The 15,923-nt window shown below is 62.8% G+C and overlaps 4 protein-coding genes across 4 annotated transcripts; 2 read left to right on the top strand and 2 right to left on the bottom strand.

Moving 5' to 3' along the window:
• Positions 1-11: 11 nt before the first annotated feature.
• Positions 12-9,597, bottom strand: LOC138101124 (uncharacterized). Its single transcript, XM_068998971.1, has 6 exons — positions 9,327-9,597; positions 3,053-3,159; positions 2,552-2,610; positions 1,350-1,606; positions 703-811; positions 12-631 (listed from the first exon to the last, which is right to left on the bottom strand). The coding sequence occupies exons 1-6, from the start codon at positions 9,350-9,352 to the stop codon at positions 392-394; spliced, it is 798 nt and encodes a 265-aa protein (XP_068855072.1). The 5' UTR covers positions 9,353-9,597; the 3' UTR covers positions 12-391.
• Positions 5,140-7,725, top strand: PFN1 (profilin 1). Its single transcript, XM_068998975.1, has 3 exons — positions 5,140-5,306; positions 6,710-6,902; positions 7,472-7,725. Exons 1-3 carry the CDS (start codon positions 5,175-5,177, stop codon positions 7,567-7,569), a joined length of 423 nt encoding a protein of 140 aa, XP_068855076.1. The 5' UTR covers positions 5,140-5,174; the 3' UTR covers positions 7,570-7,725.
• A 106-nt stretch (positions 9,598-9,703) lies between the features above and the next one.
• On the top strand, positions 9,704-12,989 carry SLC25A11 (solute carrier family 25 member 11). The gene is made up of 8 exons (XM_068998970.1): positions 9,704-9,866; positions 10,373-10,525; positions 10,771-10,977; positions 11,081-11,171; positions 11,426-11,516; positions 11,608-11,707; positions 11,819-11,870; positions 12,291-12,989. Exons 1-8 carry the CDS (start codon positions 9,790-9,792, stop codon positions 12,444-12,446), a joined length of 927 nt encoding a protein of 308 aa, XP_068855071.1. The 5' UTR covers positions 9,704-9,789; the 3' UTR covers positions 12,447-12,989.
• Positions 12,990-13,109: 120 nt separating this feature from the next.
• PSMB6 (proteasome 20S subunit beta 6) lies at positions 13,110-15,923 on the bottom strand. The gene is made up of 6 exons (XM_068998974.1): positions 15,801-15,923; positions 15,309-15,376; positions 14,265-14,396; positions 14,055-14,184; positions 13,609-13,753; positions 13,110-13,316 (listed from the first exon to the last, which is right to left on the bottom strand). The coding sequence occupies exons 1-6, from the start codon at positions 15,888-15,890 to the stop codon at positions 13,180-13,182; spliced, it is 702 nt and encodes a 233-aa protein (XP_068855075.1). The 5' UTR covers positions 15,891-15,923; the 3' UTR covers positions 13,110-13,179.

Below are 15,923 nucleotides of genomic sequence, written 5' to 3'. Positions count from 1 at the left end.
AAGCACCTCATCTCCTGGCCTGGTCCCTATGTCTGTTTTGGGGGGCAGTTGGGGTGAGGGGGGGCACCCCCATATCCCAGATTGTGTGTGTGCGTGTCCCACCACTCCCAACAAAGCATGAGCGGGGAGCTTCTGGTACTTCATGAAGTTTACTTCACAAAGTGGGGGGAACCCCTTGGCCGGGGGGGGCCAGGGTGGACCTCTCTGCCTCTCCCCGTCCTACATGGCCTTGGGATTTTGGAATTTGCATCCCGTGAACTTGGCCCCATCCCCCAGGATCTCCTCGATCCTGGGAGGGATGAGAGCTTGGTGGTGGTGGGGTGACGTGGGGGTGATCCAGGGGTCAGCAGACATGGGGGGTTTTGGGAAGGGGCAGGGGCACATGTGGGACTCACAGGGACAAGGACACTCCTGGGAGGGACATGGGGATGGGCTTGGGCACCCCCCCAGCTCTCTGTGGGGGATGTGGGGACATGGAGGCAGCAGGGACCCCTGGGGACATGTGGGGACAAGGGGGGATGCACACAGATTTGGGGACAGGGGAGGGACACACAGATGTGGAGACCCCTCGCTTCATCAGCTGGTTGTTCTTGGCAAAGCGCTTCGAGCAGCAGGGAGCCCCCATCTGGATCTGGGGGGATGGGGGACAATGGAGGGTGTCATGGGGGAACAGGGGGGGTGACAGGGGATGCTGGGACTCACCTGGCCAGCGCAGAGCCCCACGACGAGGTCCGAAATGAAAGTGTCCTCAGTCTCACCCAAGCGGTGACTCACCATGACCCCCCAGCTGTAGCTCTGGGCCAGCTTGAACCTGTGGAGGTACACAGGAAGGGTCATAGGAGGTGACATGGGGACATGAGCTGGGATGAGGGTTGTGCCTGAGGTTTTCACACAAGGGCTTTGCACTGGATGATGAGGGGCATTTGCACGAGAGATTTTTGTGCAGAGGCCTTGCCTCATATGAGTTTGCACGAGGCCTCTTCCCAAGAAGCCTTTTTCCGAGGGTTTGCACAAGGATTTGCCTGTGCACTCGCACCTGGATGCACACGGTGACCCGGGGGCTTTCACAGAGATTTGCAGGAGAGTTTGCACAGACTCAGCCTGAATGGCTTCCGTGGTCAGGGTTTTCACAAGAATTTGTGTGAATTTGTGTGTGCAGTCACACCTGGATCGCCTCAGCTGTGGGGGATTTGCACGTGCGCTCACACCTGGATGGACTCCGTAACGAGGGGGTTATGCAGGGATGATGACCCCCGCGCAAGGGTGCGGGGTCACACGAGGATCACGCCTGCATGGACTTGGTGCGGGGGATTTGCACAGGGAGTTGCACGAGGATTCAGAGGACTCACGCCCGGATGGACTTGGTGACCAATCTGATCTGGTTGACCTTGAGCAGGAGGCAGTTGCGTGCCCGCAGTTCGGCCGCCCGTGCGATGAGTTTTGGGTTGGTCGCTGTCAGATCATTGTCCACCACCTGGATGTCCACCTGTGTCAAGAACCGCTTCCAGCCGTCCCTGTCATCCTGATCAAAGGGGTCCTGAACTGACACCATGGTGGGGAAACAGCCACCAGGATGTACCAGTGTGCACCAATATGGCCCAGTCACCTGGGGAGGTGGAGAGGGACAGTGACCACCCTGCAGCCCTGGGCACGGCCTTGTATCAGCTATCAGAGTCCCCAGCTGCCTTCCCAGTGCCTCCCAGTTACCCCCCAGGTCATCCCAATGCCCTGCAGTGTGTCGCAGTCCTTCTCAGTGTCACTCCCCTGCTTCCCAGTGCCTTCCCAGTCCCTCCCAGTTCCATCAAAGTCCCTCTCAGTTTCATCCCAGTGCTCAGCAGGGTAGTCCTTGATGAAGCTCTGGTAGAGCTGCCCCAGCTGCTCCCTGGTGATGAAAAGCTTGGGATCCAGGGGCAGGATTCTAAGTCCAGGTCATATTTGCCCTCATGGCAGAGTTCAGAGGCTGCTGTGTCCATCCCGATGGCCACCTCGTCCATGTACCCGGCCTTCCCAATGGCTGCTTTCAGAAGCTGCAGTGCTGGAAGGGCACCCAGGGAGTTGGGCCTCAATTCCCCCTGAATCCCCAAATCTCCCCTGAACCCCCACCCCAGCAGACAGACCTGGGGCAACCAGGACCCAAATTGCTCTTGGTCCCCCAAATCCCTCCAGAGACCACAGGGACCCCATACGTGGACACGCTCAATGCTGACCCTTGGCCAAGGGGACCTGGGCATCCAGGCCTGAAGACCACCCCCTTTAATTGCCCTCCCTCCAAAGGCAGATGGACCCAGGTGTCCGGGTGCCCCCCCTCCACCTCCTGCCCTTTCTCACCCCTGCCCCACTGCCCCATGACCTCTCTCCAATTACCACAAATTCATGATGTGACCCCAAAACCCAACCAATCTCGGTGCCGTCCATCTCAATCGTGACCTTGTCAATCTTCTCCTGCTCCACCATGCTGAGTTTCAGGGGTATGGGGAGGGAGTGTCAGCCCCCCCCATGGGGGACACCCCCAAGTGTCCCCCAATTCCTCCTGCCCCTCTCTCACATGCACCTTCTCCGCCAGAGCTGGGCCCAGGGTCTTGTTGATGTGTTCCATGGCCTTCAGCACTCCTGGAGGGGGCAGGTGTGACCTCTGACCCGACACGTGGGGATTTGGGGATGTGGGAAGGGTTGGGGGGCTTGTTTTGTCTTGGGGGGAATGAGATGGGTGTTGAGGGGTGGTTTAGGGGATGCAGTTGGGTCTTGGGTGGGGGTGTAGAGGATGCAGTTGGGTCTTGGAGGGTCATTGTGGGGGAGGCAGCTGATCATGGGGGATCTATTTGAATCCTGGGAGCTCTTGGAGGACCCAAGTGGGTCTTGGGGTTGTTGTAGGCTCTCGAGGGGTCTGGTTGGACCACTGGGGGGGTCACTGGAGGGGTTGTTGGCTCTTGGGGGGGATCTGTTTGGGTTTTGGGGTACCTCCTTGGGATCTTCAGGGTCTTGGGGGTCCCTGAATGTTTTTGGGGGTCGCTGACCGTGCCCACTTTCCCCCTTTCTCAAGGTCCCAGCTTACCAAGGTCCTGCCTTTGCCCACGTAGTGGCTCTCGTCCCCATCCTGGAGCTCCAGGGCCTTGTGAATCCCAGTGGAGGCTCCACTGGGAAGAGCTGCCCAGAACCATCCTGGGGTAGGAGGGGACTGTCACCGCCTGCCCTGGGACTCTCCATGTCCCCAGCACTCCTGATACATTCCACCACAACCCTGAGCCTCCTCCAAGTCCTCACACCCCCCCATGAGCCCCCTCACCCCAACACCCCCCCTGCCCCTCCACACCCTTGGCCATAAACAGATCCACCTCTGCTGTGGGATTCCCATGGGAATCTAGGATCTCCCGGGCCATGATCTTGTGGATGGACATGGCTGTGTGGGGTAGGGGACCCAGGGGTCAAAGCCAAGGTCAGGGGCATCCCAGCCTGACCCTGGACTCCACAGACACCCCCCCCGCCCCCAGCTCCCGGGGGGGGAACCCCTGTGTCCAGGTGCCCTGAGCTGGCCCTATGTCCTCCCCATGCCACGGGGGACCCTGAGTGAGCCCAGACCCCTCTCCCCAGCACCCGGGACATTCAAAGGGGCCCAGGGCGGGTCCAGGCCCCTCTCACCCAGTGCTGCCTCTGCCTGGGACCCTTCCACCTCCCCCACAGGGGCCTCCGGGATAATTTATCCCCTTCTCTTTGCCCCTCTCCCCTGGAGGGACCGTGGTCAAATTCAGCCCCCGCTGGGGGGAAGGGGTGGTGCCCCAAGTGCCCGGGGCTGGTAGCACTTGGCGATGGTCCTTGGGCGTCCCCCCCTGGCTTTGGGGCTATTTTTAGTCCCCCTTAAAGGTCACGATAACACGACCCCCAACCGGAGGGGCTGGAGCGCCGCCTGAAGGCCCTGGGAGAAACAGCACCAGCCAGAAGGGGAGTGGGCGAATTGGGGGACAAGGTTTTGGGGGTGCAGAAGGTCCTTTGCGGGAGGGGGAGTTCAACCCCGAAGGACTACCGAAGGGGGGAGGGGGGGGACTCAGCCCCATGGGCCCCACAGCGTGGGGGAGGGGCGGTGGCTTTGACCACTTCCCGGGGAACTTCTCGCCGGGGGGGCGAGTCCGGGCCTTTTATGGGGGGTGGAACGGACGCCCTCACGAGCCCTCGACCCCCCCCAACCCGACTCTGGGGGTCGTGGCACCCTCGGCCCCCCTCGAGGAGAGGTGATCCCGAACGCCTTGGTCTCCCCCTTCCCTGTGCTCAACCGCCGGCCCCCTCCCCCACTCCGGGGCAGGAAGTGAAACCGCTGCCCCTCCCCCCTCCCCCCGGAAAGTCCCGCCCGGGTCTGAGTCAAACCGCGACCCACGGGGGGAGGGGCGGGAGTCCTGCACCCCCAGACTCACATTGAACTCCCATCCCCCGCTAGCGACCCCCGTTCGGGGCTGCACGTAGGGCCCAGCGCGGGGCGGGGTGTCGCGATAAGGGCGTGTGTGTATCAGAAAAAACGGGATTCACAATATAGGGGGAGGTGGCGCAATAACGGGGGATTCGTTATTAGTCTGGAGGGATCACGATAACCGTGGGGGTGTCGCGATAACGGGGGGGAGTCGGACTAACGGGGGAGAGGGGGCACAATAAGGGGTGGGGGTCGAGGTAACGGGGAGGGTCGGAATAATGGACGCGAGTGTCGGGATACTGAGGGGGTGTTTGAATAACGGGGGCTGATGCGTCGTGATAATCGCGGGATCCAGAATACGAGGGGATTGGCTTGAGGGGAGGAGTGAGCGCAGTAAGGGAAAGGTTCACAATAATGGGAGTGCGAGCATCGCGACAACAGTGGGGGCTGGGACAACGCGGGGGATCGCAATGGGAGAAAGACGTCGCGACAATGGGGGAAGGGTCGCAATACAAAGCCCCCCCCCACCCCCCCATCGCCGCGCGCCCTGCGGGACGCGCGGGGCGTTCCCGTCCCTTCAGGCCCCACCCCTCCAGGCCCCGCCTCCTGCCGTCCCCTATGAAAACCGCCGCGCGGCGCCGCCGCCGCTTCTCCGCCGCCGCCGCGCTTGGCTCGCACTGCGCCGGCGCCGGACGAAAACCCCGCCCCTTCCCCGGCGCAGCCCCGCCCCCCGCGGCAGGCCACGCCTCCCCGCCCCGCCCGCCCGCCCGCCGCCGCCATGAGCGGGTGGGCGCCCTACGTGGAGACGCTGCTGGCGGACGGCACCTGCCAGGATGCCGCAATCGTCGGCTATCGCGACACCCCCGCCGTCTGGGCCGCCGCCCCCGGCAAGACCTTCGCCAATATCACGGTGAGAGGCCGGGACCGGCGGGGGTGGGGGGGGGTAGCGCGCCGAGGCGTTTCCCGCCCAAGCGCGCGGAGGGCGGGGGGACCCAGTGGCCGCTGAGGGGCGGGGCTGACCCCCCCCGCCCCTCCCGCGACGGGCTCCGGGAAGGACAAAAAAGGGAGAAAAACGCAAAAGCGCCAGCGTGGAGCGCGGGGTGTTGGGGGGGGGGGGGGGGCGCGGGCGCTGCCCATGCCCGGGGACCCGGTGCCGGGGGAGAGCCGGCGCTGGGGGGACTCTGGAGCCGGGGGGGGGGGGTCCCGGCGGCGAGGCAGTCCCTTCCTTAACCCCGTTTCGAGCACTTTGGGGGGTCGCAGGCGGCCGGGGAAGGGGGGATGGGCGAACACCACGTGGTTGGACGACCTCCCTCTCCACTTCCCATCTATTTTATTGCGGTCCCCTAAGTGAATGGCGGGGCTCTAGTCGGGGAGGTGGGGGGGGTGGAGGAACCCCTCCCCACTTAAAAACCCTCTAAAAATGCACGGAATGCGGCCACTTCCCGGTGGAGGAGGGGCGGCCGGGGCTTCCTGTGGGGGAGGGGCGGCGCGCGCGCACCCCCCCTCCCCCCTCCCCACTTCCCCCCACGGAAATGGGGGGGGGGAGGAGAGAAGTTTGGGGAGGCCCATTGTGGGGAAGGGGAGCTACCGGACCCCTGGTTCCTGTGTAGGGTCATGGGGGATTTACGGGGATCCCCCAGGGCCCACAGGTTGCGGGTCACGGGGGAGTCATGGGGGTCGCAGGATGCCTGGGCCACCCAAAGGAATATGGGGGGGGGGGTTCATGGGGGTCCCCGGACTTAAGGTCCCGATGGGGCTCTCTGGGTTAACACTGGGTTAAATGTGGGGTCCCTGGGGGGTTAGTTTGAGGGCTCCTTTATGGGGTTCCTGGGGGGCTGTCTTTGGGATTCCTGACCTGTTCTTCCCCGTGGCAGCTGGTGGAAGCATTGGCCCTGGAGGGTCTCGAGTTTGGGGGGTTATGGGGATCCTTGGATTTCCAAGTCCTCTACTGGGGTTCCCTTGGGGATCAGGGGTCAGACATGGGGTCCCTGCCGGGAGTAATGGGGATCCCGGGACACCTGGGTCCCTTTTATGGTCATGGAGTGGGAGTTACGAGAGTCCCTGTTTGCCGAGTGCCCTATAGGGGCCCTGCCCGGGGGTTTGGCATCTGCGTTTGGTTTTGGTGGTCCCTGGGTGGGCCTTTGGGGTCCTCTTGACCTGTCCCCACCCTTGTCCGGCCTGCAAAAGTGATGGACCTTGAGCAGGGGGAGTTATGGCAGTCCCAAGACAGCTGTGTTCCTTATGGGGTCCCGAGTGGGTTTTGGGCGTCTGGGGTCTGTTTTTGGGGTGCCCCCTTGACCCTTGTACCAACAGCCAGCGGAGGTGGCAGCACTGGTGGGCCCCGAGCGGGGGCCACTGCTGGTGCAGGGACTGACGCTGGGGGGGCTGCGCTGCTCCGTCATCCGGGACTCGCTGCTGGTGGAGGGGGAGCACAGCATGGACCTGCGCACCAAGGGGGCTGCCGGAGCGCCCACCTTCAACATCACGGCCGCCATCACCAACAAAAGTGAGGGACCCCCTGGAACCACCCCCGTGTCACCCCCATCACCCTCCCCAGCACACCCCCTGCCATCCCCTTCCCCTGTGATCCCTCCACCTTCAAAATCACCAACAAGAGGAACCTGCCCCGGAACCACCCCATCACCCTGTGTCACTCCCCCCACACACACCTTCCTGTCACCCTTTATTACCTCCTGACCGGTTCCTGTCACCCCCCGTGACCCCAAGCCTCTGCAGGTGCCCCCCATGTATCTCATGGCCTCACTGTGTCACCCCCAGCACTTGTTGCTCCCCAGGTACCACCCGCCCCACCCCCATGTCACCCTGTGTCCTCTCCCCCACACAACTCCACCTGGCCACGTCACCTGCTGCCCTGTCACCTGTGTCACCCCTGCCCTGCTTCCCGTTAATGTCCCCCCTCCCCCTTGCCCCAAGTCCCCCCAGATTACCTGTCCCGGGGTCCCTTCATCCCATCTCTTGCTTCCTGCCCCTCTCCCCGTTGTCTGTCTGGGGATTGATGGGGGTTTTGGGGGATTGGGAATGACGCCCCCCCACCTTATGCCCCTACCCCCACAGCCATCGTGCTGGCCATGGGCAAGGAGGGAGTCCACGGTGGCTGCGTCAACAAGAAATGTTATGAGATGGCCAATCACCTGCGGCGCAGCCAGTACTGAGGGGGCTTGGGGGGACCCCCGGGACCCCCTCGGGGACCCCTGGACCCCCAGGGACCAGCAGGAGCCGCCAGGGACCAGCAGGACCCCATCCTCAACTCCTCTGTCACCACCCCAATCCCCGCTGCCGGCAGCAATAAAGTGCCCTTGTGGGGAGTCGCTGCGGGTCGGGGATTTCAGGGATCTGGGTGCTGTGGGGGAACCTTGATGCGCGGCCGGGGCCATGGGGCGCGGTCCTGCCCTCCACCCAGGGCGGAGGAGGCCTCCCCGGATACCCGGGTCCAAGGGTGCTGCCGTGCCCCAGGGGGACAAAGTCCGCGATGGGGCGGGGGTGATGCCTCAGCACCCGCCCCGTGACCTCCCCCCAGACTCTCAGGAGGCAAAGTTTGGAGGCAGAGGCTTTATTGGGGGGCTGCACTGATGGCAGGGGCTGCACCAGCAGTAGGGGGGAAGTCAGTTGGGGGTCCAGAAAGCAGCTGGGGGGGGCGGTAAGATGGAACAAGGGGGCTGGGGGACATTTGGGAGGAACAGAAAGGGCCTGTGGGGATTTGGGGGGCACGAACTCTAGATATTCTGGCAGGTTGTGAGGGAGGCCCCACGTGTTCAGGCAGTGGTGTGGGGCAGAGGTGGGAATTGGGGAAGTGGTGGGATGGGGTGATGTGGGGCAGAGGTGGGGATTGGGGAGGTTGGTGGGATGGGTTGATGCGGGGCAGCGGTGCGGATGTGGGGGGATGGGGTGGGGCAGAGAGAGATGGGGGGGCTGATGTGGGTGAAGAAGGTGGCGTAGGGCAGAGATGGGGATGTGGGAAGGTGATGTGGGGCAGGATCAGGCGTCCGGGCAGGCGGAAGCAGCTCCGGTGCCATCGAGTCCATATAAGGGCAACGTGGTGGCTCCGGCGCTTCCTGTTCCCCTCCCCCCCATCTGACTCACGGACGCGGGGGGGAAGGGCCCGCAGTTGCCCCACGGGGGGAATTGGGGTATCGGGAGTTGGGCCGTGGGCCGGATGGAGTGTCGATCCCTCTGCCCCCTCACCCAGCATGGAGGGACCCAGGTGTTGGGGCCCCCTGCGTGCCTTTGCCCCTACCATGAGGTGACCCCCATGGCTGTCAGGTTGGGGCACACCATCACCCCATCACTGTCACCTGTGGAGCCATGGCACCCCTACATCCTGGAGGACAGTGTCATTGCCTCCCTCCCACCCCGTCTCCAGGTGACCGTGTTCCCTGTAGCACCCTGACACCTGTAGGATGGTGGTGTCACCTGTGTCATCCCTGATACCGTGTGCCCTCTGGTGTCCCCGATATCCCTCAACACCTCAGGGGACCCCAAAACTGCGGGGGAGGGGGGTCTGGAGAGGAGGGACAGGGTTTGGAGGGGAATATAAGTGTTGGAGATGGGGGTGGTCTGCAGTACCTCACCAGTGACTCCCAGTTGGAATCGATAGTAGGGGTTAGTGGGAGGTACCAGTACGGGTACGGGGACTCCGAGGGACGCCGGTGCTGACCGATGCACCCAAGAATGCCCCCAGTGCCCTCCAGTAGACCCAGACTGCCTCCACTGCCCCCCAGTGCCCGTCAGTCGCACCCAAGGAGCCTCCCAGTGACCCCCAGTGCACCCAAAGTGCCTCCTAGTGACCCCCAGTGCGCTCAACGTGCTTCCCAGCATACCCACAGAGCCTTCCAGTGCCTGACAGCGCCCTCCAGTGTCCCAAATGTTTTCCAACATCTCCCAGTGCGTCCCAGTGCCCCCCAGCACTCACCGGCTGGAACAGGACTGGAGAGGCATCACCCCACGGCGCTGAGCAGCGGCGGGACCGAGTGCGGGAAGTCCCGGTCGCCGACCCCTCCCGCCGCCACCGGTTCCTCTCAAGCCCCCCAAGATGGCGGAATCTCGCGAGAGAGGGGCGAGGCTACTTAGCAGCTGCCTCCGCCCCAGCCAATCCCCTTGGTTACTGAACAATTCCTCTTCCCGCCTAAACACTTTCCACCAATCAGAGGCGTGAGGAGGGAACGCGCCCTCGGGCGCGCGGCCACGCCCGCTCCCCTTAGAGGCGGTGCTTCTCCTCAAAGCCGCGCTCCCTGCGCGGGGCCCCCGCCCCGGCGCCGCGCAGGCGCCTCGCGCAGCCGCACTGGCGCCGAGCCCCCCCTCGAGTCACCTTGGGGCGCCGCCGGTGCCGGACCCCGCGCGCCCCCCCACGCCCCCGGTACCAGGGCCCGGCCGCGATGGCGGCGGCGCCGGCGGCCGAGAGGCCCAAGACCTCCCCGAAGTCCGTGAAGTTTCTCTTCGGCGGCCTGGCCGGGTGAGAGCCCCCCCACCCCACCCCCGCCAAACCGAGATATGTCCCCCGCCAAAACCGCGATCCTGCACTCCCAAACCGAGATTCCCCCGCCCAGACCTTTCAGCTCGCCCCTAAACTCCCTTCAGCCGCCGAAACCACCCCCGATGCCCCTCCTAACCCCTCAGCCCCCCCATCCTTTAGCTCCCCCCGATCCCCATCAGTTCCCCCCACAGCCTCCCCAATTCTTTCTGAGTCCCTCAAATGCTCCCCAAGCCCCCTTCAGACCCCCCCCCAAGCCCCAGTGCCCTCCAAAATCAATTCAAACCCACTGAACCCTTTCAAACCTCCCGAAATCCCATCCAGCTCCCCGCAAGACTTCCCTGTGCCCCCCGCCAGAGATCCCCAAAACTCCTTCAGACTCCCTCCATGTTTCCTCCGAGAGGGCTGTGGGTGGATTTGGGGGGCTATGGAGAGCGGTGTGAGTATTTTTGGGGTCCCCCTGACCCTCCCTGACCCCCTTTCTTTAGGATGGGGGCCACAGTCTTCGTGCAGCCCCTGGACTTGGTGAAGAACCGGATGCAGCTGAGCGGGGCCGGGGCCAAGGGCCGTGAGTACCGGACGTCCCTGCACGCCCTGGGGTCTATCCTACGCCACGAGGGACTGAGGGGCATCTACACGGGGTACGGGCCCTCCAAAACACCCTGCAACCACCCTGAACCTCCAACTCCCTGGGACATCTCTTGAACCCCCCAAACCCCACGTCCCTGGACACCCTGGGGTCCATCCTGTGCTGCAAGAGGTTGCTGGTCATCTACGTGGGGTACAGACCACCCAAAACCTCGGAACCCCAAGCATCTGCAAGCCCTTGTGACCCTTTCCTGCCCTCCCATTTTTGGGACCCCTGCCATTCTCTGTGTCCCCCCAGGCTATCGGCGGGGCTTCTTCGCCAAGCTACCTACACCACCACGCGCCTGGGCATCTACAGCGTCCTCCTGGAGCGTTTTGGGGGGGCTGATGGGACCCCCCCTCCATTCCTGGCCAAGGCAGCCATGGGCATGACGGCAGGAGCCGCGGGGGCCTTCGTGGGGACCCCGGCTGAGGTGGCCCTCATCCGCATGACAGCTGATGGCAGGTGAGCCCCTAACCCTCCAAAAAATACCTGTGCCCCCTTCCACCCCTCCCCCCCCAAGTATGCTTTTTTTACCAAAATCCCTTTCTTTTGCCCCAAATCTCAGGCTGCCCCCTGGTGAGCGCCGCGGGTATCGCAATGTGTTCGACGCCCTTGTGAGGATGGCAAGGGAGGAGGGGGTGCTCACGCTGTGGAGGGTAGGTGGGGGCTGGGGGACCCTGAGATCCTCTCATGACGCCCCTGCTGCCTTCCCAGGGGTGCAGGGGCTAGCCTCACGCTCTGGGGGGGGAAGCCGGGTATCCCCCAAACTCCCATCTCCCACCCCAGTTCTGTATCCCCGCTGTGGTGAGGGAGGAGAGCGGGGTCTGGGGGGGAAAGCGGGGATGCAGGGGGCGATGTGGTGGGGTCTAGAGGTGCACAGGACTCACCCAAACACCCCATTTTCTCCCAGGGCTGTATTCCCACCATGGCCCGTGCCGTGGTGGTCAACGCTGCCCAGCTCGCCTCCTACTCCCAGTCCAAACAATTCCTGCTTGACTCTGGTGAGTTCAGGGTGGGGGTCTGCCATGGGGAAATCCCAAATCCTGGGGCGGTCTCCCCCCATTCCCCTTTGATGTTTTGGGGTGCCCCCAGGGCATTTCCGCGATGACATCCTGTGCCACTTCTGCGCCAGCATGATCAGCGGGCTGGTGACCACAGCCGCCTCCATGCCTGTCGACATCGTCAAGACCCGGTGGGTTCATTTTGGGGGGGGTCCCCCGCTCTCCTTTAGATAATCACAGATGTGACACGTGGTCACTCCACTCCAAAACGTTGTGTTTCGCTCCTAAATTTTTCCCAACAGGATCCAGAACATGCGGACAATAGATGGGAAACCTGAGTACCGTAACGGGCTGGTGAGCGAGCGGGGTTTAGGAAGGCTACACCATTTGGGAGTCCCCATCAATTTAGGAGGGGCTCCTCTGTCAATTTTGGGAGGAGTTCCCTTTCATGCGGGGGGTTTCACACCATGTTGGGGGTGTTCCCCATATCATTGGATGTGGGGGAGAAGTTCAGGTCATTTTGAGGAGATGCCCATAATTTTGGGGAGCTCTCCCCTGGCATTTTGGGAAGGCTCCCCACGATTTTGGTGGGGTGGGGATCCCTCATTTTTGGAAGGTTTCTCATAGTTTTGGGAGGATTCCCTATCATTTTGAGGGTGTCCATGTTATTTCAAGAAGGTTCCCCATCCTTTTGGGAGAGCATCCATGTTGTTTTTCAGAAGGTTTCTCCATATTTTGGGGGTCCCCCTGACATACTGCTCTTCCCCCCCCCAGGATGTGCTGCTGAAGGTGGTGCGGTATGAGGGCTTCTTCAGCCTCTGGAAGGGCTTCACCCCCTACTACGCCCGCCTGGGCCCCCACACCGTGCTCACCTTCATCTTTCTCGAGCAGATGAACAAGTGGTACCAGCGGCTCTTCCTCAGCGCCTAACACCCTCCCCCCAGTGGGTGGGGGGGGGTTGGGGGGATCCAACCCCATCCTGTGGGCTCTGTAGGGGCACCCGACCCCCCACAAAGGGGCTTTGAGGGGGGCCTGACCTCTCCCTTAGGTGCTCTGGGGAGGTGGCTCTATAGGAGTGCCTGACCCCCGTCAAGGCTATGAAGTGGCCCTGGGGCCCTGTGGAGGGGTCTTGTGCCCTGTAAGGGTGCACGACCCACTCCTTGGGGCTGTAGGGATCCCTGGGGCCCTATGAAGGGGCCCTGGGCCTGACAGGGGTGCTGGATCCCTCCCACGGGGACAACAGGGGATGCCTTGTCCCTATGGGGCAGCCCTATAGACACTGTAGGGCACCCTCCCCCTGTGCTCCCCTCCCACCCCTCTGGGGGTTTTGTTACCAGCCAATATCAAGTTCAAAATGCGGGGCAGGAGCCCCCCCAGATTCCCCCTCCTTCTCTTCCCCCAGCACCCTCGACCCTGTGCTTTGTTAATGAATCATGGATCGTGATCATGTAATTAAAGCAAGACCTACAGACATTGGGGGGTGCTTTATCTCTGTCACACCAGGGACAGGGTCTGTGTCTGTCACACTGTGGGTGTGGCCTCGCCCCAGTCAGGGGTGACAGGAGGGGATGCCAAAGCCGGACCCCAAGAACATCCAGCAGAGGCAGCGGAGCCATTTATTGTTTCTCCCACCAAACTTGGGGGTCCTGGGAGGAGCTCTCCCTCAGACAGGGGGGCCACCATCACCCCAGGGCAGGTCAGAGCCGGCCAGGACTGTCCGTTCCACCCCCTCCTCGGTGATGGCCGCCAGCCTGATGACACCTCCACTGGAGCCATCCCGCACCATCGCCAGGGCCAGTGCTGGGGGAACACGGGTCAGGGACCCCCAAAGGCCTTCGTGTTCCCAAATCCCCCTCTGGGACACTCCAAAACCCCTCAGCACTGCCCAAACTCCTCTGTGCCCCCAAATCCTCTTCTGGGACCTTCCAAACCCTTCCGTGTTCCCCAAATCCACTCCCGGGCCACCCCCACACCCCTCGATGCCAGCCACGCTCCTCTGTGCCCCCAAATCCTCTCCCAGGATCCCAAGATCCCTCTCAGGATCCCTCCACCCCCCCGCCCCCCCAAATTCTCCAGTATCCCCCAAACCCACCACGGGCGACGAATTCCTGGCATTGGGAGCGGCTCATCCCAGACCGGAACGTGGCGTCCAGGAATCCATAGATGTAGGAGCTGCCCGAGCCCCCCACGGCGAAGGGCTGGCGCAGGAGGAGCCCTCCCATCGGCACCACGTATACCTGGGGGGCACAGGGGGGGCTGCAGGGTGCTGTGGGGCAAAGGAGGGGGCTGTGCGGCAGAAAGGGGGGACTGTAGGGCAGAAGTAGGTGCTGTGGGGCAGAGAAGGGGATACCGGGAGGCAGGAGACATGGGGCAGAGCGAGACGCTCCCAGACAGAAAAAGGGACATTATGGGACAGAAGAAGGGACACTCCAGGGCAGAAAGGAGAACACTCCAGGGTGGAAACGAGGACATGCTCGGGCAGAAAGAGGAATGCTGCAGGGCAGCAAAAGGGGGACACCGGGACTGAAGGGAGCCCACCTGTCCCCCCCTCCGCGGGTCCCAGCCAGCGACAATGATGCCGGCGCTGAGCTCCTCACGGTACCGGTAGCAGCTCTGCTGGAAGAGGCGGGCGGCCGTGCGCACCCGCGGCGGCTCCTCCAGCTCCACGCTGTGGGGCAGGGCCAGGTGTGGGGCCGGGGGTTGGCCCCACAGCCCCCCCCGGCCCTGCCCCACGCCCACGGGGGATACCTGTGGAAGGCCAGCTGATAGGCCACGGCGTCGGCCACGGCCTGCGTGTCGGCTGCCGAGCCCGAGCGGCAGCAGAAGATTCGGTCGTGGACGGGGGTCAGTTTGTCCGTCACCCGGTTGGCCACATAGGACCTGCGGGACACCGTGGTGATGTCACCTCGACGGCCCCCCGGCAGCTGGAGGTGACACCAGAGCAACAGGCACTGGGTGACAGCAGCGTGATGTTACTGTAACAACCCCCCAAGGTGACACCGCAAGAGTAGCAACGAGCTGGAGGTGCTGAGAAACCCCTGGAAAGCAGGCATCGGTCCCAAAAAGATGCCAGAATTTCACTGGGCACAAAGCGCTGGGTTTTACAGGCAAGGGACTTAGAAATGTGGCATTTGCTGTGCCAATGAGCAAAAAAAAATAGGGCAGGAAATCCCGGAATAACCCCCTGGAAATGCTGGGAAACAGATTTTATATTATCAGGATGGAATCAATAAAAATAATTCAGGTTTTGCTCAAAGATCTGAGGCACCGGAAAGAATTTTTCCATATAACGGACCTAAACTTATAACAATGATAGTGTGGGAAGCATCCCATATTTTGCAGATGAATCGAGAATTACGGGACATAGAAGGATTCAATAAACCCTTTGGATTGGGCAATTTTAACACACGGGATTTAAATCAAATTTTTACCACCACACCAGGGAATGGTTCTCTGGGATTTGAGAACTCCCCGGAAAATAGGAAAAACGGTTTGAAAAATGGGATCTGTGGAGAGAAATCCAAAGACTGGGACCGAGAACACAAGCTTCAACCTGAGAATGCTTTTGCAGGACTCACTCCACATAAATAAAGGATTCTTAGATGATTTTGGTGATGGAAAATGCCTGTCAGGTGTGACATTGATACCTGGGACATCTGGGACCCTGCTCACAGCTTTAGGGGTGGCTTCCCAGTGACGCCATGGTGATGCCATGACAAGAGTGACAACCCCATGACAGGGTCCGGGACTCCCCGTGAGGTCACTGATGACGTCACGGCCCGTGGCGCTCACCCGGTGGTGGTTCGGGAGTCGGCCCCTATGACGACGCCTCCATCGAACTCCACGGCCATGATGGTGGTCTGGGGGGAGGGAAGGGAGGGGCTGCGCTGAGAGTCCCTGCCCCGCAGAAACTGCCCCGTGCCCCACAGAAACTGCCCCGTGCCCCACAGAAACCCCCTTCCCGCAGAACTCCCCTTCCCACAGCAACTCCTCCCTCCCCAGAGAAACCACCCCGTGCCCCACAGTACCCCCCTCCGGGGGGTCCCTCTGACCCATATTCCCCTTCCCGCACCCTTTGGGAAACTCTCCGCTCCGCCAGCCCCTTCTGTCCCATACCCAGCCCCAAGTGCAGCCTCAGCCGCACATCGGAGACCCTCTGCCCCCCAGCCCGCCCCCTCCACCCCGTGGCGGGTTCTCCTGGGCCGTAACATCTCCATCCCTCATCGCTCATCGCGAGTCCGCAGCCCTCCAAGTGGGTCCCCCGCCGCCCCTCGGCCCACTCACGCCGGTGCTGACGGGCTCCGCCGTCCACTCCCGGTGCGGCCCGGCGGGGCCTGACCCGGCCCGCGGCTCCCACACCGTCACCGTCGCCATCTTCCCCCGCGCTTTACGGCAGCCTGATCGGCA

Source organism: Aphelocoma coerulescens, unplaced genomic scaffold (assembly GCF_041296385.1).
Source record: "Aphelocoma coerulescens isolate FSJ_1873_10779 unplaced genomic scaffold, UR_Acoe_1.0 HiC_scaffold_193, whole genome shotgun sequence".
NCBI lineage: Eukaryota > Metazoa > Chordata > Aves > Passeriformes > Corvidae > Aphelocoma > Aphelocoma coerulescens.
Note: the sequence above shows the minus strand (reverse complement) of the source record. Positions and strands in the feature narration are given on the sequence as shown.